At 37.3% G+C, this 23,347-nt stretch overlaps 1 protein-coding gene across 1 annotated transcript; it reads left to right on the plus strand.

Annotated features, from left to right (window-relative positions):
- Window positions 1-2,236: 2,236 nt before the first annotated feature.
- Window positions 2,237-20,366, plus strand: LOC126976384 (conserved oligomeric Golgi complex subunit 3). The gene is made up of 11 exons (XM_050824689.1): window positions 2,237-2,680; window positions 2,777-2,953; window positions 3,863-3,989; window positions 5,188-5,336; window positions 5,544-5,797; window positions 6,478-6,696; window positions 8,935-9,074; window positions 13,972-14,129; window positions 15,272-15,916; window positions 18,660-18,839; window positions 19,984-20,366. The coding sequence occupies exons 1-11, from the start codon at window positions 2,531-2,533 to the stop codon at window positions 20,248-20,250; spliced, it is 2,466 nt and encodes an 821-aa protein (XP_050680646.1). The 5' UTR covers window positions 2,237-2,530; the 3' UTR covers window positions 20,251-20,366.
- The last annotated feature ends 2,981 nt before the right edge of the window (window positions 20,367-23,347 follow it).

Consider the following 23,347-nt stretch of genomic DNA (forward strand, 5'->3'; position numbering starts at 1 on the left):
TTTATGAGTGTGGAAAAGGGCAGTATTTAATAAATATAATCAATGATAGAATGGTAAGCAGTAGATAGATAGATATATTGCATTGATGGGAGATTTTAACAAAATGGCATCTTAGCGAGCATATTATGCTATATATAGATACTCAAGAAACTTATACCAGAGCGAGATAAGATAATAATAATAGCAAACATTATAATTTAATTTAATTGAAGGTAAATATTAAGTAACAGCAGATATTATATCACAATACGTATCTAAAATACTTATAAATATTTGTGCAAAAAATAGTGTGAACAAACCTTATTATCAGCTAAATTATGTCATCAGTGTAGTCTATGATCTTGGCCTCATCAGAAATCTCATATTTTAACATACGATCGTCGCAATAAATTTGTCAGCTCTGTTAGTTGACATACATACTGTTCAAAATTCAAATGGAAGTAGCTTTCGGATATCGGGAGTCTACTTTCTGATAGTTCTAGGTGATTAACAAAAATCAATCAAAAATAAAAAGAAAAAACCATTACAAGTACAATACCTACTTATAATCATATCTTACTACCTTTAATCATATCTTCAAGTGCACATAGCAGGCAGACTTTCAAAACCATAGTTCGTTATGCACTGACTTATAATTATTACGTTTTAGGTTTTTTCGGTTTTGAAGCCCTTGCATCTGCTTGTTTGCGTTTTTAGACCTTCGCCTTAGTTTTTGTGCCTTTTTGCTTTTGGTGTTACACATACAAAAATTTCCTTGCATCATTTAAATAGACTTTTTTTTTTGGACTGATACAATATCAAGGTAGTTTCCTATATCGCTAGATGGCGTTAGCGACAAATTTGCGAGAGGATTGACGCAATTCCATATTTCAGTATTATTTTCAAAACTTACTGAATTTACTGAATACATTGTATAGCATATTTAAAAAATATTTGTTTCTTTTGTGCCTTTTAATACATAGTAAATTCATTTAAGCAGAAACGATACTTTAATTGTAATAGGCTTATCTTTATATATCAGGTATCCGAGCCAAAATTTATTGAAAATTGCATTGCGGGCGGAATAGTCAATTGTGTGTCAAATGTTTTGTTATTGTTTTGTGCATCAGAGTTTATTATTATTAATTACTTACTTTAATTGTTTTATATATAAAATTAATCCTCATGATATCTAGTTTCCGAATTTATCTACAAATTACATATGCAATTCCTCTTACGGCAGTAAACCGACAAGTTATAACAGTATGATCGATACAGTATGGGTTTAATATAAATTTTAATGTAAATAACTATTAAAGTAGTTAGATGTTTTGTTTTATTTATGCCTAATTTACTTTAAAATATTAAAATAAAAATTAAATCATAAAAGACGTATATACAGTCACGTATAGGTAGTATAGTTATAGATATAGAAAATGTAATTTCTTCCGGTTTCACGAGATGGCGCCTGATCGGCGATAAAGCTGATGACTCTATTCTCCCTATAATAAGTTACTCTATGGTTCGTACCCACTTCATTCCTTGCATAATACTTTCGTTTTGTCGCCAGTATGAAACAATTTACTGGACTGTCAAAATCGAGACATCTTATAAGTATTCCGAATTTTAATTAGGTATAGAGTGTTGGAGAGTTATAAAAAACTGGCAATATCAGCCAAAAATAAATTATTTCAAATATAAATAAAAGTAACTATTCTTAGACAGTAGGTACACACCTTAGACAGTACTTTCCTAACAAATTGATCCTTCGGCAACTATTTGCTGTCGTATTTGTCTTGCACACCGTGAACACAGTATGTATCTGCACATAACACTACTCACTCGCTGGCGAGAGGTATGTATGTAAAATCTTGAAAGTTAAATCAGTCAGTTAATTAAATGTGTTCTTAAAAAAATTTACAGCGAAAGACTAATTTAATAATAAATTGCATAGGTACAAAATTAACTATTTAGTACACTTGATTGGTGTTATTTACAGATCAGCGCCATCTATTAGTACTGTGATTCATGTCATCGATATATTTCTAGAAGTTGCAAAAACTAGATACGAGTAATCTGTTATTTTGATATTGTACTATGTCAGTGGTATCTGTGGTTCAATGCCATTTAGTAAGTACCATTGCCATCACTTCTAAATATTGCAAAAATGATATAGCATTCCATTTAGCCTGGTGATTTAAAGTAGATTGCTCTTTCCCCCTCTTTTATGGCTGAATGCGCATATTGTGCAGTGCCAAAGAATGAAGTAAGAAAAAATAACTCTGTTTGGAAACGCTACTAACCGTCAAAGTGCATACGTCAGGTTTGACATTGAAGTTTGGAGTTGAGAATTATTGTGATGTGTTAGACAGTGTTATTGACTATTAGAGTAAATAAATCGAAAATTTTGAAAATTCTATAGATAAAAGTTTACTATAAAAACATATTTATCTTCAAATATTGCATGTCAAAGAAATATTAATAATAACCCGAATAACAAGGGTTTGAATAGCAACTTGCGAACATTGTATGGTTATAAAGTTAATTAGATATGGAAACTATGACAATAAAGGAAATACAAAATAAGTTATTACTATGGGAAGCAGCAGAGAACCCTCTGGCACCTCTCACTGCAACTCAGAGAGAAGCAATACTAGACTTAGAAGCCTCCCTTCAAAGTTCCGATGATGATATTGAAGAGGTTAACAATGGCTTTTTCGAATTATTATTAATTTCATTATAATTATTATTAATTTACTATATATTTTTGATGCCACACCATTCTATGATATTTTAGGAACCACAAAAGCATGATACTATCACAGACATACCTCATGTAAACACAACATATGACTTTCTTGATTGGTACGAGACTCTTTCTGAACAAAATATGAAGACTAATGACATTCCATATGAAGAATATTATAAACAATTAGCAGATAGGAGAGATGAGTGCAATTCCTTGACTGATCAGGTAAAATAAGAAAACAAAAATTAAGAGTTTTTTTTAATCTTTTTGGTAAGAAAGAAGGTTGAAGAGAATGAGGCCTGCATTTGCAGTCAACCCACTGAAAATAGGAGGAGTGTATATAACCTTTTGTAACATTTGCCAATTTCTACCAACATGAAAAAAAATTTTAATACACAAAAACAACCTCCCATCTTGAATTTCATAAAAATGTAATAATGGATATAAAAATGTAGTTGGCCACTATAATTTAAGACACTTCCTTTAACAAAGTAGATTTCATATAAGCTGTTTTGAATTTGTACCATCATTGGTTGTTGTAACTTAAAAATGAGTAGACCGGATGATGTTGTTATAATAGATTTGACTAAATTTAAAAGAAACTTACTAAAATATAAACAAATACTATTCTCTATTTTGTGTGTTATACAATAATGTGTTTAATTATTGAATCTAAATATTTATATGGCATAGTGTCCTAGGAGAAATATTTATATTTTATGATAAAAAAATTTGTTTCCATAGGATTTCAGTGAATTCTGGCTTTACCTGCATTAACAGCCTTTTTAGTTCTAAATGATCACAGCCACTCCAGTCTTTTATCATCTTCTAGAAGAAGACCATAATAGAAGATGTGTTGGTATATCCATCAATAGTGTGATATACAAACATACCACCCTACATCACTGCCCTACTGTTCTTTTTAACTTCCACTATTGTGATTTAACATTTACCTCGAAAAAATATGTTAATATAATGATCGAGGTATATAACACAATACCAAAACACTTTTAAAATTTAAATTAAAAAAATTAAATTTGATGCTTTTAAGTTGAAACAATATTTTATGGCTCAATACCATGGTGAGTTATTTCACTCTTTTAATATTGTAACCTTATTTTTTGTACGTTTCAGATTGCAGCAACTCTGTCAGACCTGAATACATTATCTGATCAATATAATTTAGTTTCAAATAAAACAACCGCCTTACACACAATGAGTGAGCAGCTGTTGGCGGACCAAAATAAATTATCAAATATAGGTATGATATAATTTTGAGTGGTGTTTAAAAAAATATGTAGATTGGCTTGGTTTGTCAATCAGTTTTAACTTGGGGGGTTTTGCACACCTAATCGCTACACTTGGCAGGCGGGTTGGCGAACCCAGGTGATGGTGGTGCTCTTTCGGAAAGATGCTGGTGCCCATCCTCCATTCTTTGTTTACCTTAGTTGCTTCTTACGACACACACGGGAGGATATCTTCTGGCTGCAATGATCATGATGATGTCATTCAGTATGCAAGACTAGTGCATCTACTGCACTTGTCTTGCACCTCTGTACTCGGGCCATTCAATAGCATGTCTCATTGTTTATTATCCTATATCCTATTAAGTGTTATAAATTACACCTGTCTCACTGGTTTGCGAATTATTTTCGCCTTTCCGTGATTCCCCCATACCTCAGATTACAAGTAACACCAAATAAGAGAGAATCTGGATTAGCGAGGCCGTAATGTGAACATTATGGAATATGAGGAATCGTAACATCGTAAAGAAGTCGTAACATCAAAAATACGTTTATATCAAAGTAAGGAGGTTTTTATACATATTGGTATTGTAAAGGGGCTCCTGTTTCCGCAATTGGACCGCTTAATTGGGTCCATTTTGCGTCCCGTGCTGGTCATTCACTTCAACCAGTCCAGCTCCTTCCAAAACTTCAGAACACTCATGGGGTGTTCACAGACTTCTCAGAGCGACCTTGTATACAAAAATGTTTTTGCCCATTGGTTGGCCACCCCAGGATTACATGAGACACTGTTTCATCCTCGGCCAGACAACCTCTACAGTTAGGACTGTCCGTTAAACCGATTGAGAAACGAAGCTTCTTCATCAGTACGCGTGAAAACACGGTCCGAAGTAGTCGTAGAACTATTTCTATAGTAGTCTACGCACTAGATCCGGCTTCAATCATCCGTTAGAAATAGTTCTACGATTATACCCGACCGTATTTTCACGGGTACGGATCGGATTCGGATCGGGCGTAGTGCGAGAGCGCTCTTAGGGTACTCACCATGATTCGAATGGCATGTCTGTTTAGGCTGATAAGTCGAAGTGTCAGTTTGGGCGATAGTGCAGGAATCGCTTCTTTCGACCTTCGAGTGTTGTGTAGGTTTTTGGTGAGATGTTTATCCATGTTGCTCACAAATTATTATTTCTAATATGTTACTATTTTTATTTCCAGGTGATGACTTAAAACAAAAGCTACAATATTTTACGCAAGTGGACCATCTCTCACAAAGACTCAACAGCCCTACAATATCTGTAAACAGTGATACATTTTTCAATGTAATTTCAAAGATCGATGAATGCCTTGAGTATATGAGGGCTCATGTAAGTATTAATTAAATTTTTCATCTGTGTTGCTAGTTGACCCTGATAATATAAAATATCCTTTTTTGTTGGTCGCATCAGCAAACTCAACCAAATCCCTCATTCTTTTTTTGCTCATCTTTTGTGCGTATATCTAACATTATACATGTAAGTTGTATAAAAAAAACTGCATTCTCGAAATCTTCAAAAAGCTATTTCAAATTTCAGAGCAATTTTAAAGAAGCACACTCGTACACAGTGAAATATCGTCACCTGCAGAGCAGAGGAATGGCGTTAATTCGGAGCTATGTGAACCACATACTGAACATTGCCACCGAACAAGTCTTGACTCCAGACGACCCCAGTGATACAGATAGTATGGACACAGCGTATGCGGTGTATTTCGGCAAGTTTCAAGCAGCTGCACCCAAGTTAAAGATGGTTATTAGTGAAATAGAAAAGCGTGCGGAAGTAAATGAAGAGTAAGATTTTTACGATATTCCAAGAAAAAATCACAAAACCTGTTTAACAATTAATCACGCTAAGTTATATAAGATCATTTAATTTAATTAAGTTTTCGTCGAAAGAAGAAGAAGATTATTATTTACCGGAAGACGTAGTGTTGGTAGGTCCTCCAAAGATGGCTTTCCTCCATAATATGACAGCGGTGCTTACCCCAGGAGGGTACCGGCTCTACCAGAGTCGGAGAATCCCTCCCCGAGCATTCTCGCTCGGGCTGCCCGTCGTATTCTGGGGAGGGCACAGACACCTTCCTTAAAGGCCGGCAACGCTCTTGTGATTCCTCTGGTGTTGCAAGAGAATGTGGGCGGCGGTGATCACTTAACACCAGGTGACCCGTACGCTCGTTTGTCCTCCTATTCCATAAAAAAAAATGTTTTAGTTTAATTTGGTTCCGTAATTTATTACCAAACTATTGAACACCCACTCATAAAATTTTTCCTTACGGTCCTAAATACCTACCGGTTGGCAGTCTACAGATTGCATATTCGATATAAAACTTCAATATTTAGACCTCAAAACCTAGTACTATCGGACTAAACGTAACTACGACTTGTTAAGTCTAGAGTGCCTACCTTTCTAGAAAACCAATACACGGCCCTGGATAGATACCTTATTGTGTGCACGTGTATGTTTGCTGCAGCTACGCGAGCTTGCTGTCGGACGTGCAGCGGGAGTACGCGGGACGGCGGCAGAACGTGACGGGCGGGGCCACAGCACGTGCGCTGCGGTCGGCGGGCGGGCGACACGCACGCGATCATTGCGCGCTTCTTCGGGCCGCGTGCTCACTCCTGGCGCTAGCCGTGCGCGACGAGTGGGCACTTTACCAACACTTCTTCACGCGCACCTCGCCGCCCTTCGAGTGAGCAACTTACAAATCAGACAAATTACATTTCTAACGGAATTTATTCCGGGTTCCGTCCGAGCGCTCTTACCAACTCAACCCTTCGAGTGACACATTTTTTTTAACACAGAAAGGGATGAGACGAGCAGGAAGTTCAGATAGTAATTGATACGCCCTGCCTATTACAATGCAGCTCAGTATTCTTGAGAAAACCAAAAATTCTGAGCGGCACTACAATTGCGCTCGTCACGTTGAGATATAGTACGATGTTAAGTCTCCTTTGCCCAGAAATTTCACCTTTCTTCAGACACAATAATGCTTACACATTCCTGCGTCACGGCAGAAATATGCATCGTTGTGGTACCCATAATCTAGCCGGCATTCTTCGCAAAGGAGCCTCCCACATCGATCGTTAAATTTGCTATACCTTTTCAACTCTCAAGTTGTGGCTCCATCTACTTATCTGACTGTAAACTAGTTCGAGTACCGCATCTATTATTAATCACAGAAGTGAGGGATATCACTTTAAAATAACAAATTGTTTAACTAATTAGAGTAAATTCAGCTCGAATGGGGTAAGAGAGTGCGATCAGTCAGTGCAAAATTAACCGGAGTAATGTATCAATATTTATAATTATATATCGGGTGTAACCAGACAATCTCCGAATACGGATGTATTCCGTAGGGAGCTCCCTATAACAGAATCGGCTTTTAGTATTTTAGTAAGAAAGTTTAGTAGTAGTAAGTAGTTGCAAAAAAAATTGTAGACTTTTTAGCCAGTATTGTAATGCAATGTACAGTTCAAATTCAAATATTTTTATTCAAAATAGGATTTAAAATCACTTATTGAACGTCAAAAACTACCACCCATTCAAAAGAAACCTGAGAAGATTGGGCGCAAGAAACTCAGCGGGCTTTTGTTTTAATATAAAATATGGATTACAATGTGATATCGTACAATAAACATTTATATTTAAAGAGCCTGAGTGTGTTCGCTTTATTCCCAGTCCGTGGTGTCATTAAGAAAATCGTTTATACTATAATAACCTTTCCCACACAAACGTTTTTTAACATTTCTTTTAAATTTCGTAACACATTTGTTTTGTACATTTTTTGGGATCATATTGTAGAAGCATATACATCGCCCAACAAAAGACTTACTAACTCGACCCAACCGAGTAGTAGGCATAACAAGTTTATATTTGATCCTCGTGTTAACATTATGAATGTCACAGTTTCTAAAAAATTCCTCAATGTGCTTATGAACATACAGAACATTATCAAAAATGTATTGAGAAGCAACAGTCAAAATGTTTATTTCTTTAAATTTTTTTCTTAATGATTCTTTAGGACCTAGGTTATAAATCGCGCGATAAGCCCTCTTAAGATGGTATTAATACCATCTTTGTGATGCAGAATTAATATCGGCCGCAGTGCCCCATAATAATATATAATGTACAGTACCTACGTCATAAGGGTGAATGTCACTTGTAGAACGAAATACATTTCTGCTTTGTGGTTTTTTTGAACTTTAGGGTCTATTAATAAAGATAATTAGATAGTTATAAAAAATTCGCACCATATTTATTTTCTATTTGAGTAATTTTCAGTGCCAATATATTGAGAATCATGGCCCAATTGCATCCCCCCACTTTTAAGATGCAGTTGTTTTACATCCTGTATACAGCGTGGCGTTATAATAGCGACATTAAATGTACTTAAGGGTAGAACTATCTAACCTTAATCGTAAAAAAATAATTATAAAATTTAAAGTAAATATTTGAAATTTTCAAACAACCGAATTCTAAATATACAGGTTGTCCCAAAGTTATGGGACATGAAGGGAAAGTACCTTAAATATCGTAGATAGGGTATTTTACTGAAAGAAGACTTTATGTTATTTTTAAAAGTTAGTAATTCTGCATGCAAAGATTTATTACCAATTTATTATTAAGATTGATTTTACCCTATCTACAATATTTATGGTACTTTCCCTTCATTTCCCATAACTTTGGGACACCTGTATATTTAGAACACATTTTTTTTATTTAATCACCCTTACGCTGTCGTATAAGACGAAGTAGGTGTCAGTGCCTACGCTAGCGCGCGGGTACTAGATTTTTACAGGTTGTTCCGAAATAATGTTTGGTTATTTATTTAGGTCAATAATAATTATGTACAATTTTATTATAGAATATTTTTTTATGATAACTGTATATTGTAAATGGTTTAAATGGATTTGTTTTCTTTAAACAGAGAATACCTGCAGTCTCTCTGTAACTGCCTGTACGAAACACTGCGACCACACATTATACATATAAATCATCTGGAGACACTGGCCGAACTCTGTGTCATACTCAAAGTTGAAGTTATCGAGGAGCAAGTCAACAACGATAGTAAGTTTATTGTTTTGCTATGTTACTAAACTTTCTTTTCTTACTTAGCACACTCACATGCGCGCGCGTAAATTCCTTTTTTTAATATTAATGTAGGGGAAGAGGTTGGACCTCACGACACGGGGATATGCCAGAATACTTATAAAACTAATAATATAATATTGACACACTTTTTACATAAATTATCTTGCCCCAAGCATATATAGCCTGTGTTATGGGTTACAAGACAATGATATATTTAATACAATATACTTACTTAAACATACATAAAGTCATATAAACATACATAAATACGTTTGAGCATCCATTACTCGGAAACAAACATCCATATTCATCATATAAATGCTTGCACCTACCGGGATTCGAACCCGGGACCTCTAGCTTAGTAGGTAGGTTCGGTAACCACTCGGCTATACAGGTCGTCTAATGTCTACATTCTAACAGATTATGTATATGGTACCCGATAAATATTAATTTAATCAATTGATATAAGGTAAGTGTGGTCATGTTATCTTATATATTATTGCATTTAGTAATTATTATAATGGATACACACTTTTTTTAATTTGAAGCCGATATTTCGATCCAATTGCATGAATGTTACTATGTTAAAAGTCCCGCGATGATAAAAGCTTACAAACATACATGATAACATTGTTAATAATTATTATAACTTTTATTGTATACCTGGCCTTCAAAATAATTTAAAAGCATATGAGCGAGGCTAAATCCCGGTATAATTTTTTTCATCCCAATACCACATGAAATATAGACTTAGCCCCTTTATTACATTTTTTCAGTTTGTGATGATATAAATAATTTTCATAGACAGTGTTTCTTTAAAACTTCTTCTTCGGCGTTACACTCTTGTCAGTGGTCGTGGTCGTCACGTCGAGGTTAGTGGCCAGTGCGGCAGTCACTCGTCGCGAACTGCCTCTCTTCTCGTGCATTCATGCAGAGTACCGTCGACAGCTTGCCTCACTTGGTCCGTCCACCTCATCGGCGACCTGCCTCGTGGTCTTGTGCCCTCGACTTTACCCTGCACTATTAAGCGTTGTATGGAGTCGCTTCCAAGTCGCGATACATGCCCGAAGAAAGTGAGAATGCGAGCTTTTAAGCCTTAATATATTGCATTACGTGTTCATCAAATAAAAAAAGATGTGGTGTCGTGGGACATCAGGTAGGAAGGAAGTTCCTTCGGCCAATGTAGAATCGACACAATTTGTAAAAAAAAAAATGTGTTCCATTTTATGTAGGTTTTCTTGATTTTTCTCTTAATTTTTGCAGATTAGTTTTTATTTAACTACACGAAATTATTTAGGAAATTCAGTATTTTAGGAAATAAAAAAGAAAGAGGGAGAAAGAGAAAGGTATTATACACTACTCGCTTGTGTATGCGACTGTCGCGCCTGCGCACGTCTCATTTAACGGTTTTATTCTATGCACTTTTCCACGCACTTTTTTCCACGGATTTTTTCTCACGGTTTTACTATCACATTTTTTTCAGTTCGGTCGCGCAGCAAAATCCCTATCCCCTCCAAGCCTGCCGTAAGGAACTTCGTTCCAAAAAAATAACGTCCAATTATTGCCAATTTAAGTAGTAAAACGGTGGTGGCTTACGAGATATCGGACTTCCTTGCATATGAGGGTAGGTGGGTTTGCCCATTTTAAGAATCCTGACTGGCACTGCAATGTAATAGGCAGGGAGTATCCCTTACCATCACGTGAACGTTATACTCATCTCGTCACGTCACATATTACCAATTATATCATAATAAAAACAAAAAAAATGGAAATTGTTTATTTGAAAATTAAATTGTTTTTTACAGTTATTGTTAATTATCAAAAAATAAATAAAAACTGTATTTTTAAATATGCGGTTAGTGAGTAGTGTCTACAATAGTGATAAACTGAAACAAACTTAACGAAACTAAACAATAAAATTTAAATATAGAATTTAATTAAAAGGCATTCTTTTATGGTATGAAATTTAAATTCTAAATGTCTATCTAAGGACCGATCCATCTCAATAGATGGAATGTAGAGATCTCGATTGCGAGATTATTTTTTTAATCCATTCCTTGTTGTCTATTCCACGTAATAACCGTTCTATGTAATGTTTCTGTGATCTCTCTTTCAATTCATCTATTTAATGATCTGTTGAAATTTTTTCCTTGCATGAGTGACAAGCATTATCTATAATGCACGGATTTGGGAATTAAGATCGATATATTGGAATGCACATTCAAGACCTATAATTGACAAAATCTGAATGTGAAATTGAAAACTAACCTTAAATAAAAAGCTGTTGGCTTAATACCTACTGCAATGGTGTTCAAAATGAGGCGAATACAGGTACTAATAAATTATGAATCTCACAGTGAAAGATGATCGCTTTATTTTTAATCGTTATGTTTTGATTGGTATAGCTGCAAGTTAGTAGATAGATTTAATGATTTATGTAGGCGCTTATGTAGTAAACGTTACTATAACTTTGTTAATAATAGCGCAGATTGGGAATGGAGCGACCGCCCTAAGGTTATTTAAATTATAAATTTGATTGTATCGAAATTTTATTTAAAATAGAAGAGCGCTGGGTTTGTTGCACCCGTTCTTGTCTGGTCTAAGGCATCATTTCCTAATTAGTAAACAATACTCATGCGGTGTTTCATGTCAAACTTTCGATCAATACTTTATCACATCTTACTTCTTGTGGTCTATAAGTCACATGTGAGGCGACCTGTTTAACGCGACAATTTCTTTTCATTTAAGAATCTTATCGAAACAACACCACCGAAAATATTATAATTAAACACACTTGTAATAGTATTCAAACAAAACAAATCTTATAACTATATTTACAATACTACGACCACATAAAATTAAAACTATCATTACGTGGAAGCGTACCAAGAATACTGGCAGCATTACCGCGTTGGATAGCATAACAGAGCGTGCTCGTCTTTTGGCCGTGACACAAAATGAGTCGGGCTTTTGGTTACAAGCCTTGCCTTCTGCGCCGATTGGAACGCTACTTGACAATATGACATTGTCAATATGCGTATCACTCCGGCTAGGTATAAAACTGAATGAACCACATCAATGTAGATGTGGCGTTCAGGTAGATGTTCTTGGACGTCACGGGTTATCCTGCCTAAAATCGGCAGGCCGTATCAGTCGTCACGCCAGCATTAATGAAGTCATCCGCAGGGCATTTGCCGCTCTTAATATACCAGCTGTTTTAGAGCCAAATGGTATTACCCGCCGCGATGGCAAGCGTCCTGATGGAATGACGCTGGTGGCTTGGGCACGGGGAAGGGCGTTGGTGTGGGACGCTACTTGCGTCGACACTCTGGCTCCTTCTCATGTCCAAGTTACGTCAGTTGGTGCTGGGGCTGCTGCTTCGACTGCCGAAGAAAGCAAGCGTCGCAAATATGTTGGTCTCAGTGAGTCATACATCTTTGTTCCGTTTGGTGTCGAGACACTTGGCCTTCTTCGCGCCTCAATAAGGCTACTGGAAACCCAAGCGCTGGCAGCTATTTCGGTCAACGGATCAGCCTTGTAATAGTTCAATCAAATTTAGATAGATAGATAAGCCATTTTAATCAAAAGCTAATTTGAAGCCAGTAAACTCGTGTGAATAGAACCTCGTCTAAGTATACTCGGATCGGACGTCGTCGTTCAACTGCACTAGGATCACGTATTACGCGTCCGAGTTTGTCGCTTCATTGTGTGTCTTCTACCGCATTTATCACGGGGAGTGTTCCGAAGAGCTGTTTAACCTGATTCCTGCCGCCGAATTCCACCTTCGCACGACACGCCACAAGTTAGGATATCATCCTCACCATCTGGATGTGCGGTACTCCACAGTGCAAGTGCAGTCAAGGAGTTTTCTTCCACGTACAACAAGGCTGTGGAATGAACTTCCTTGTGCGGTGTTTCCGGGACGATACGACATGGGTACCTTCAAAAAAAGCGCGTTCACCTTCCTTAAAGGCCGGCAACGCTCCTGTGATTCCTCTGGTGTTGCAAGAGATTGTGGGCGGCGGTGATCACTTAATAACAGGTGACCCGTACGCTCTTTTGTCCTCCTATTCCATAAAAAAAAGGTTACTCAGACAGTGAAAACTCCACTACCTTAGCCCCGGTTTCACCGTTGAAGTAGGACGCGATTAGAACACTTACAACTAAGCTTACGTCTGTAAATAAGTTTACAGATTCAATTCGGATTTCACCAACACAAACTAATCGCAGTTGGACGTTGAACATATTTGTTCGCGTTCAATAGGTGTCACTGTCGTGTTCGTAATGTTTCTAACATTAGCTTTTTTTTTGTTCATACGTATCGATGATAGTCTTGACAGGTATTTGATACATTCTATTGTTTATGACGTGTTAACTCAGTTTTCGCCAACACGGTGAAATAGTATTGGTGAAATCGCTTAGTGTTTAATAGAGATCAAGACTGGCATTTGAACTCGTTTACGTAATTTTTTTTTTATGAAAATAATGCACGAGACGAGCAGGACGTTCAGCTGATGGTGATTGATACGCCCTGTCCATTCCAGGCTCAGGATTCTTGAAAAAGCCAAAAATTCCGAGCGGCACTACAATAATAGCGCTCGTCACCTTGAGACGTAAGATGTTAAGTCTCATTTGCCCAGTAATTTCACTAGCTACGTACGGCGCCCTTCAGACCGTAACACAGTAATGTTTACAGATTACTGCTTCACGGCAGGAATAGGCGCTGTTGTGGTATCCATAATCTAGCCGGCTTCCTCAGGAAGCCTTCCTGTACAAAGGAGCCTCCCACTGGTTTACGTAAAACTGAGTTTTATTAAACGAAAGAGCTAGTTAGTGGTCCGGCATGGTATATTTAAGCAGATATTGTGTTTAGTTGCCCTGGCCGGATTGGGGGCTGCGGCGCGAGCCCTGTTGGAGGACGCACAAGAGCGGCTGGTGTTCCGCGCGCACGTACATTTGCGAGCTGACGTTCTGCACTACAAGCCGGCTCCTGGAGACCTAGCCTACCCCGACAAGCTGCTCATGATGGAGGTGAGGACCTCGTCCACAATATACAGTATTTAAAAACTTTTTAAACGGTAGGGTTCGAACCAACGTTCCCTCGGGAACTAGAGCTAAAATGTGGCGTCTCACACCACTCAGCCAACCTGCCTTTTACACAGGAGTTGAAATTAAGGAATTGACCCCTACATAGCGGCCGTCTGTAATGCAACATGCGATGGATTGACGAAAAAATTTGAGGCGATGTAATAAAAGTTTCACTTTAAAAATATGTGTACTAGTGGTCGCCAGGATTCAACCTTTAAACAACAAATAAAAAGCTTTTAAAAAAGAGATTATATGGGAAAAGCTTTGGCTTAAAATAACTGTATAGGTACCTACTTTATATATATCATAAGGTATAAAGGTAAAGGTGTGTGCGTGAGAGGGAGAGTGTGTGTGTGTTGGTAGAGCGTGTGGGAGGGTGTGTGTGCAAAGGAGGCTCTAAATACCCAAGGTAAACTTAAACGTGGACGCCTTTAGCTCATCTGGCGACGAGTGGTCATTGCTAGCATCTTGGGTATATAGGAACTTTAGTATTTTCATCACAAGTATTGATGTCAGGTGATCATCGTCATTCCAATTCAATTAACGAGAAAAAGAACTTCAAGAAAAGAGCAATTAGGTACGAGGTTGTAAAAGCCTTGCTCGTCTTGCAGGAAGACATATAAACATTTTAAGCAGAAACTTTACTTCGTTCCGTTTCCTTTTTCGAGTTCTTCGATCAATCAATAAGTAAAACTTCAGTTAATTTAAGTCAAATAGTCTTCTAGTTCTACTGGCTCTTACGAAAATGTCTCTCAAAGTAAAATTTTACTAAGAAAGTATCGAAATTTACGCTGTTAAGGCATTGACAGACACCTGTTGCTCTCATCATTATACCCATAGACTTACAGTATACTAGGGTATAGGATAAACTAAGCGTGAGAGAGAAGAACATCTCTAACGGACATACAGTAGGATAGAAAAGGTAAGCGAATCTATTGTTACTGTAACCGATTTTGAATGTCAAGTCGTAAACAGTCAGCCAAGCTAACGCACATTTATAAATCAAAATTGTCGATACGCCAGTACTCTAGTCTATGATTAACCGGACGACAAAGAGTTGATATAAATATTTATTTTTGTTACAGCAAATAGCACTCTCTCTTCAAGAGCAGAGTTTGAAACGCTGTGATTCCCGAAACTCTCTAGCGTCTGAAGTATCAACGACATCCCAAGAAGTGGCCAATATTAACGTGGAAGCTCAGAGACGGCCTCAGGCATCTCCTGCAGATCTACACGGCATGTGGTACCCTGGAGTGAGAAGAACTTTAGCAGCATTGTCCAGGCTCTACAGATGTTTAGAAAAACGTGTCTTCCAAGGTCTAGCGCAAGAAGCCATATCGCTCTGTGTCCAAAGTGTGTCTAACGCAGCGAACCAAATATCTGCAACAAAAACTAACATTGATGGACAATTGTTTGAAATTAAGCATTTGTTGATAGTCAGAGAGCAGATAGCACCTTTCCAGGTCGATTTCGTCATAAAGGAGACTAGTTTGGACTTCAGTAACATGAAGAATGCCGCCTACGGTCTAATACAGAAACCTCGGCAAATATTTTCGTTGAACAGCAATAATGCTTTGCTTGAGTTCTTGTTGGAAGGCACGCCAATGGTGAGGGAACATCTGCTGGATTCCAGGAAAGAAGTCGACAGACAGTTGAAGAGTTGCTGTGAACAGTTTATAAAGGATGCAACTGAAATACTGGTGGGGCCTATTAAGGAGTTTATAGACAAGGTAACTTATCCTAATATAGAAATTGCAGTGTTTATAATAGTAAAATGGTATTTTGCTTGTCTACAATGATATTAGTTATTTATGCAACTGTTGTGTAATAAGGGGTATTAAAACACGAATGTGGATTTATCTCACGAGGCGAAGCCGAGTGTGATAATAGTATCACATGAGTGTTTTAATACCTAATTATCAACAGTTGCATACAAGACTTTATCTACACCCAAAATATGAATCCTCAAAAAATTTCTGAAACAGTTAGCTTACTGCTAACATTAAAACAGCTAGTCCTAGTAGTAACATATCATCCATTACTGATTATATACTAAGTAACTAAGTATTAATGAAAGGATTATTTATTTTAGCAGTAATTTACATTTTGTATAGTGCAATAATTAAAATTCACTTGAATATTATGTTCTTTTGGAAAATTTTCGCTCATTTTTCGTAAACAAAACAATAAAAATATCGAAGAAAAATGGCGTTGGTTCGAATAACCAATTTTTTTTACGGCGCGCGACGTTCTGGTGGTGTGTAACGCGCGTAAACTAAAATGTTCTTTTTTTGAAATTCATACAGATGCCACGCATCGAGCAAAAAGAATGTGGCTGTTTGTTGAAACTCTTTGAGCATGAAGGGAATGAAAAAAAATAGCAGTGTTGTTATGAAATTCAGTACAACATTACAACAGTCTTTTGGATGATGTAATGGTTATTAGAACATTGGGTGTTTTAATGTTGGCAATAAGCTAACTGTTTCAGAATCTTTAAAGCATGGGTGTAGATAAACATACTTACCTAACTCAGTGTGATTATTATTTTTTGTACTCTTCTACTTTTATCTGCCATTTATATAGCCACGTTACTAATATGTATAAACATTTAGAACATACTTTAGTGAGTCTTTAAATAGACTTTATTCTATTGCCGTTTATTGGTGCAGTTTTATTGGTGCCACAGACAACTAAACCTGAGTTAGGTATGGCAGGTTCATAGAAATATTAGGATATGAGTAGTACATACTATACTACATATTACATACATAATATTTCTATATTTAAATCATTAGACTAAACATTTTGATGTCAACTTAAGAAAAACCTTGTTAATATAATTTGCCAAGATGCAGCAAGGTATATTCTCACATTTTCCGAATGAATGGGTGTACCTTTGCCATTCGAATAAGTACCTGTGTATAAAATGCATTTCCCGCCCATTTAATCGGTAACTCGAAAAATTTTGGTTTTTGTTTAAGTTTTTTCATTTAAAATTACCCAGTCGCAAAAAAAAGTTTTTATGCGACACGTTGTATAACTAGGTCAAAAAACGCACATTGTGGCATCATTCATTCGCAACCCACGCCCAGGGGCGTGCATATCATATAGGCAATTAGGCAGTGCCTACCTCGTTATGTACCGAAATAAATATAGCACTAGTGGTTAAGTGAATTTAGTTTAATTTGGTTCCGTTATTTTATTACCAAACTTCTATTGAACACCCACTCATAAAGTTTTTCATTACGCCAAATACTACATACTTACCTAGGGAAAGCAATCTTTGCATATTCAAAAGCTCAACTACGACTAGTTAGATCCACAGTGCCTACCTTGCTAGAAAAGCATTCCATGCCACTGCCCACGCCATTCACCTTTTTTGACACTTCTTATACAACTGTTGCATAAAATATTATAAGAGGAATTTAATTTTTTTTTGTTGTAAAACAAATGAATCTTTTTACTGAATGTATCATAGAATTCAAGTATTAAAAAGAAGCAAAACATATTTTCTGCTATAGTGTGCTAATCCCTTTTCCTTTCCTTTCCTTTCCCAATCAACAGAGGCGCCAGACAAGGTGATCCATTATCACCAAGACTGTTCTCAGCAGTGTTGGAAAGTATATTTCGGAAGATAAACTGGGACGAGTTGGGTATCAATATAAATGGCCGGAACTTAAACCACCTTAGATTCGCAGACGATCTAATCCTTCCAGAAATTGACCCCAAAAAACTTGAAAAAATGATCCAACAGCTAGCGGAGAGCAGTGAGGAGGTGGGACTAAGAATGAACCTGGAGAAAACGTTATGTTATGATCAACTCGTCTCAGGTGGAGATTTAACTTGATGAGACATAGCTTGAATATGTAAGTGAATATGTTTACCTTGGACAAATAATATCCTCAAGGAACCAGGTGACCAAAGAAATAGAAAAAAAATAGCAGTCGGATGGAAGATGTACTGGTCTCTCAAGGAGATCATGAAAAGCAAGGAACTAAACATAAACATTAAAAGGAAAGCGTATACCACCTGTGTCATGCCCTGTATAACTTATGGCTGTGAAACTTGGGCCCTCACTGAATAACATAGGAACAAACTAGCAGTGTGCCAGCGGGCAATGGAGAGAAGTATGTTGGGGTTAAAAATTAAATTAAATTTTTAATTATATTTAATTATTTTAATTATATTATAATTAAATTAAGCGTAGCCGAGGACGACCAACAAGACGCTGGGAAGACGAGCTTCGCTATACTCTTGGTACACACTGGACTAGGGTGGCTCTTGATTGAGTACATTGGAGAGAATTAGAGGAGGCCTTTGCCAATAGACACTCCGGAATTAGAGATATAATTTAGATTTTTATGCCCTTTATTTATTATTAGCATTTTTGTAAATTTTCGGAGAAATAAAGGCCTTTTTTTATTTTATTTAATTTATAGTGTGCTAAATCAGGTATCATTTTTTTATTCAAAGGTTCATTCAACTCCTGTGGACCAAATAAAGCTTCAGCCCTGGGCAACACCTTCCCAGATAGCAATAGCCGTACATGAAGCTCAAAGACGTATCAAGTTGCATCTGGCAACATTGCAGCGTTCTATGCAGCTCTATCTGGCCAATAAGGAAACGGAATTTATACTATTCAGGCCTATACGGGTGATTATATTATATTTAATTTCATTTTAATTTTTTCATAATATGAGAGAAGAATTTTTCATTATATATTTCTAATAAATGTGTAATGACGCTTCAAAGTGAGATAGTCATTTTTTATTTTTCTTTTTTTTCCTGGTGTTAAATTATCCAATGTGGTGTCGGCGCCGACTGTTTAGGATTCCTTGGCAGCTCACCGCACAAATGCCTCTGTCTTAAAAAAGATCATCAGTCGTCTCAGCTTTGCTCTAAGCCACCGACCGTAACTGACGAGGTGTGCTGTAGGACAGTCTACGAAGTCACGACCCTCAGCAGTGAGGGGACGATGAAGAAGAAGAAGAAGTGATCACAACCGCCATTACTCTCCCAACAACCTCTGCTGTTGCATTGCCGGCCTTTAATGGAAGTGTACGTGATTTTTAAGGGAATTTGTCGTATCGACCTGGAAACATAAGGAAGTTCTTTCCATTGCTTGTTAGTACATGGTATTATTTCTGAAACGAACGCCATATACCCAGATTGTAAGGTAGATAATATTTGATATTGTGGTGCGAAAATGGCATGGGTCGCAGGGATCAGGTCAGACAGCTCTTCGGAATACTCCCTGTGGTAGATCCGGTAAAAGATACACATCTAAGTGACGTCTATAATCATTTCGTCTCAGTCATTGAGCCGTAAATAGAATGAAGAATGTTCACCCTTTTTTTTTAGCTTTTCGTCTACTCTATAGAAAATATAAAAATTATTTCGATACTTTAATTAGTTTCCGAAATATGGAATTGTAAACGTGGCGCGAGTTTCGACCGGCCGGTGTTCGCTACGTGTGACGTCATAAGTCAACACTCACGCAGTACTTTGCGCGCTCCGGTACGGGTCACTAGGAGATTACGCAAATATTGTTTGACATGTTTAATTTAAGAACAAGAAATTCATGTGTTGTGCCGAAATATAAAAGCACAACCACTAAATAATGAAATAAATGAGTGATTGAGTTGACCTGTTTTATGGGAACTTTCGATGCGTGTAAAATCTAAACTAATAGGTATTTTGCTAAATTAATAAAAGCTAAACTAACAGCTACACTTTAAATTATATAAGCTTACCATAATAAACTTGACTAATGGACTAAAATATTTTTTTTTTTCAGAATAATGTTGTTGGCCTTTTTATGCAGCTTGAGCAATATCTCACCAATAATGGCTACACACATGACGACATCCTAATTGTAGCTTGTCCAACTCCAGAGCAAATATCTGTCTTTATTTCATCTGCCAGCCTCATTAGCCACAGCGAAACAGTGTTGCCATATGGCAAGAAACGGCCGATTAGTGCAATCCGAAAACCTAGTGCTACCAGCATTCCAGAAAAAAAAGGGGAAACGACTGTAGAGAGCATTCAAAGTCAAGCAACTTAATGTTATTTAGATCTCATATTTAAGTAATAATTATTATTTAATGGATTTTATTGTTGTTATATTGGTGTAGAGAAACATATTATTTTAATATATTATTCAATTTATTAGATACAAAACTGTGTTTTATTTTTAATTAAGTACTTGTTGTCAACTTGGAAGCGATAATATAAATAAATGAATATTTTTTTATGAGACCAATACGGGATACACCATACAATAATGTAAAAGTATTATGCATAGATCTATTGCGTATTCTGTGGTGCGTGACCATTCGGCATTAGGAATTCACCTAAGACTACGATTTCAGCACAAGGGAACTGTGCAAGTGAAAATCTACGCCAAAGAGTAGATAAGTCTCCACACTCAAAATTGCCGAAATGGTGACAGCAGATATCATCCCTAACGAACAGAAAATGATGCTCAATTTTGTTCCCAGGATATGTTAAATTTGCAGTGTCAAATCAAATCAAAAATAGTTTATTTCCTAGGATGACATTTTCTTCATACAGCTCATTCGGAAGGCAGATTTGCTTAGAGAAGAACGAGCAAGAAACCTTCGTGTCTAAACACACTATGTCGAAAGTAGGCGACCGAAGTTCCGCGGCTGATTTTACGTTCAAACGTATTCGGCTGATATGACACACATAAGTGCCGAACTTTCGCGGTATAAATTAAAAAGAAACCCGAAAAATTTACTCTGCGCCCGGATCTTCGTCCGCAATGTATTGTTAAACGGAGAGGTGATAGAACCGGTGGAATCTGCTATATTTCTTGGCATAACTCTAGATTCCAAATTACAATGGGGCCCCCATATTGAAGGATTGGCGAACAGACTTAGTTCTGCAGCATACGCGGTTAAAAAGATTAGACAATTAACTGACATAGATATTTATTATAGATTAGTTATTTCCATAGTATTATGTCCTATGGTATATTGCTATGGGGCAACGCTGCCGATATTAATACAATATTTGTGCTGCAGAAGAGGGCTATTCGCGCTATTTATAACCTAGGTCCTAAAGAATCATTGAGAGCAAAATTCAAAGAAATTAACATCTTGACTGTTGCTTCTCAATATATTCTTGATAATGTAATGTATGTTCATAGGCACATAAGTGAATTTGCCAGAAACTGTCATAACCATAATGTTAACGCCAGGAACAGACATAAACTTATGATGCCTACTACTCGGCTAAGTCGAGTTAGTAAGTCTTTTGTGGGGCGATGTATACAACAAGATCCCAGAAGTTGTTCAAAACAAAAGTATAACGTTATTCAAAAGAATTGTTAAAAAAAGTTTGTGGTAAAGGTTACTATAACATAAATGACTTTCTCAATGATACCACAGATTGGGAATGGAGTGACCGCCCTCAGGCTATTAAATAATAAGTTTAATTGTACAATATTACTTTGTAAACATATTTTTTATTCGATGAAAAAAAAAAGCCCGCTGAGTTTGTTGCGCCCATTCGTCTCAGGTCTGAGGCATTCATTTTGGAATGGGTGGTAGTTTTTTGACTTTCAAAAAGTGGTGTCACATCCTATTTTGAATAAAAATATTTGAATTTGAATGAAACCGAACATCAATTATATTGTAATGTGTGTAATATTTGGTCTACAGAATAAGTTGCCGCTGAACTCAATGTTATTTCGGCATAATGTGTCGTTAGTAATTCAAATAGCATTGCAGGCGTAGTCATGCCGAACTTCGGTCGGTTCCCTCGGCATACTGTGTTTAGACACTTAAGGTTGCTCTTTTCAAAACAGATTAGGTAGATAGTATTACAAGTTCTTATTTTCAATTAAATTTCAATCTATAATTTCAAATACAATATATGCAAAGTGATGCAACAAAAATTCTCAAACGTCAAGTACTAAATGCCGCAAATAAATTAATAAGTAAAAACACAAGTTATTGAGTACAGTAGATGCGTTAATCCGCACATACCGTAAATAAATAAAGGCATTAGGTATGTGAGTATTTTATTAGCTATTATATATGGACGAGGAAAGAACCTCTGCATTGTTTTTAAAAGGTGTGACGTCATTACTGTTGACAACACAATTGCTATCTTGCTGAAGATCACTCATTGGTTCTTCCAAAGAAAACTAAACGAGTAAGTATTTTATTACTTTCGTTTATTCAACGGGCAGCGTAACGACGCCCCAGAGAGATCCGTACCGTACGACAGCCCGAGCACGACTGACTGCAGTGTCGTCGTCGAGTTTTCTTCTCACCCCCTGTGTGAGGGCGGAAGGAGGGTGTCAGGGCGGGGCCCTATACCCTGGCACTTCTTCTCCCAAGACGTTGGGAGAGTCATTTGATTATATTTGGAGTCTTCTTGGAATATGGTTGTGGTCGCTACATGTGATGTCATCTCACGCGCGCCTGAAGGGCGCGTGGGGGATGATGATCGAGGCGATAGCCTCCTGCATCAGGAATCAGCGCTGGACATGACTACGACCAGGTCGTTGGGGTGGGGTTCTTGCGTCCCCCATGACGTTTTTCCTTCCGTTTATCAACATTTTTGTCTTCATTAGGCTTCTTGGTGGGCGCCCCCGCTTGTCCCGAGCGATCGAACCCCGTAGAAAGGATACACGGGGCGATCGGCTGGTTGGCGAGGATTCTTGGCTTCAAGGCTTCCGGACTAAGTATTCTAGTTTGAGTCCTTCTATGAGGATGCCCAAACTTTCTAATGCCCCATCACTTAGTTTATCCATCAGTTTTTCCATCGTGAGGGTACTCTTGATTTTCTTTTTTCCTTTGGCCTCTCGAGGCAGGGCTTGATTTGCCGAGGCCATGGGTATGGAGTCGTCTGCCGCAACATCTTCTGATCGTGGGGGTGGCTCTGGATGGTTGCTTTCTGGGCGCAACAACTCTTCACAGTTATTGTGGGTATCTTCATTATTGTAAGTATTTTCAAAAAACTCACTGCGGGTAGTTTCATTTTCCTCAGCTTGTAGGAGGGGCGGTAGGGGAGCGGCGTCATACCTCTTCGGGTGGCTGCTCTCAGTGTACAGCAACTCTTGGTTGTTGTGCGTGGCTTCTGGTTCTTGCTCCACATCTTTCGGTGGGGGCGGCGTGGGGGAGGCAACA

Source organism: Leptidea sinapis, chromosome 40, assembly GCF_905404315.1.
Source record: "Leptidea sinapis chromosome 40, ilLepSina1.1, whole genome shotgun sequence".
Taxonomy (NCBI): Eukaryota; Metazoa; Arthropoda; class Insecta; order Lepidoptera; family Pieridae; genus Leptidea; species Leptidea sinapis.

Bases quoted from the DNA above. Each gene is read 5' to 3' on its own strand.
- LOC126976384 (XM_050824689.1), top strand. From the start codon at position 2,531: ATGGAAACTATGACAATAAAGGAAATACAAAATAAGTTATTACTATGG. The intron at 3,990-5,187 runs GTATGATATAAT...TTTTATTTCCAG, and splicing joins AAATAAATTATCAAATATAG to GTGATGACTTAAAACAAAAG. The intron at 15,917-18,659 runs GTAACTTATCCT...TTTTATTCAAAG, and splicing joins TTAAGGAGTTTATAGACAAG to GTTCATTCAACTCCTGTGGA.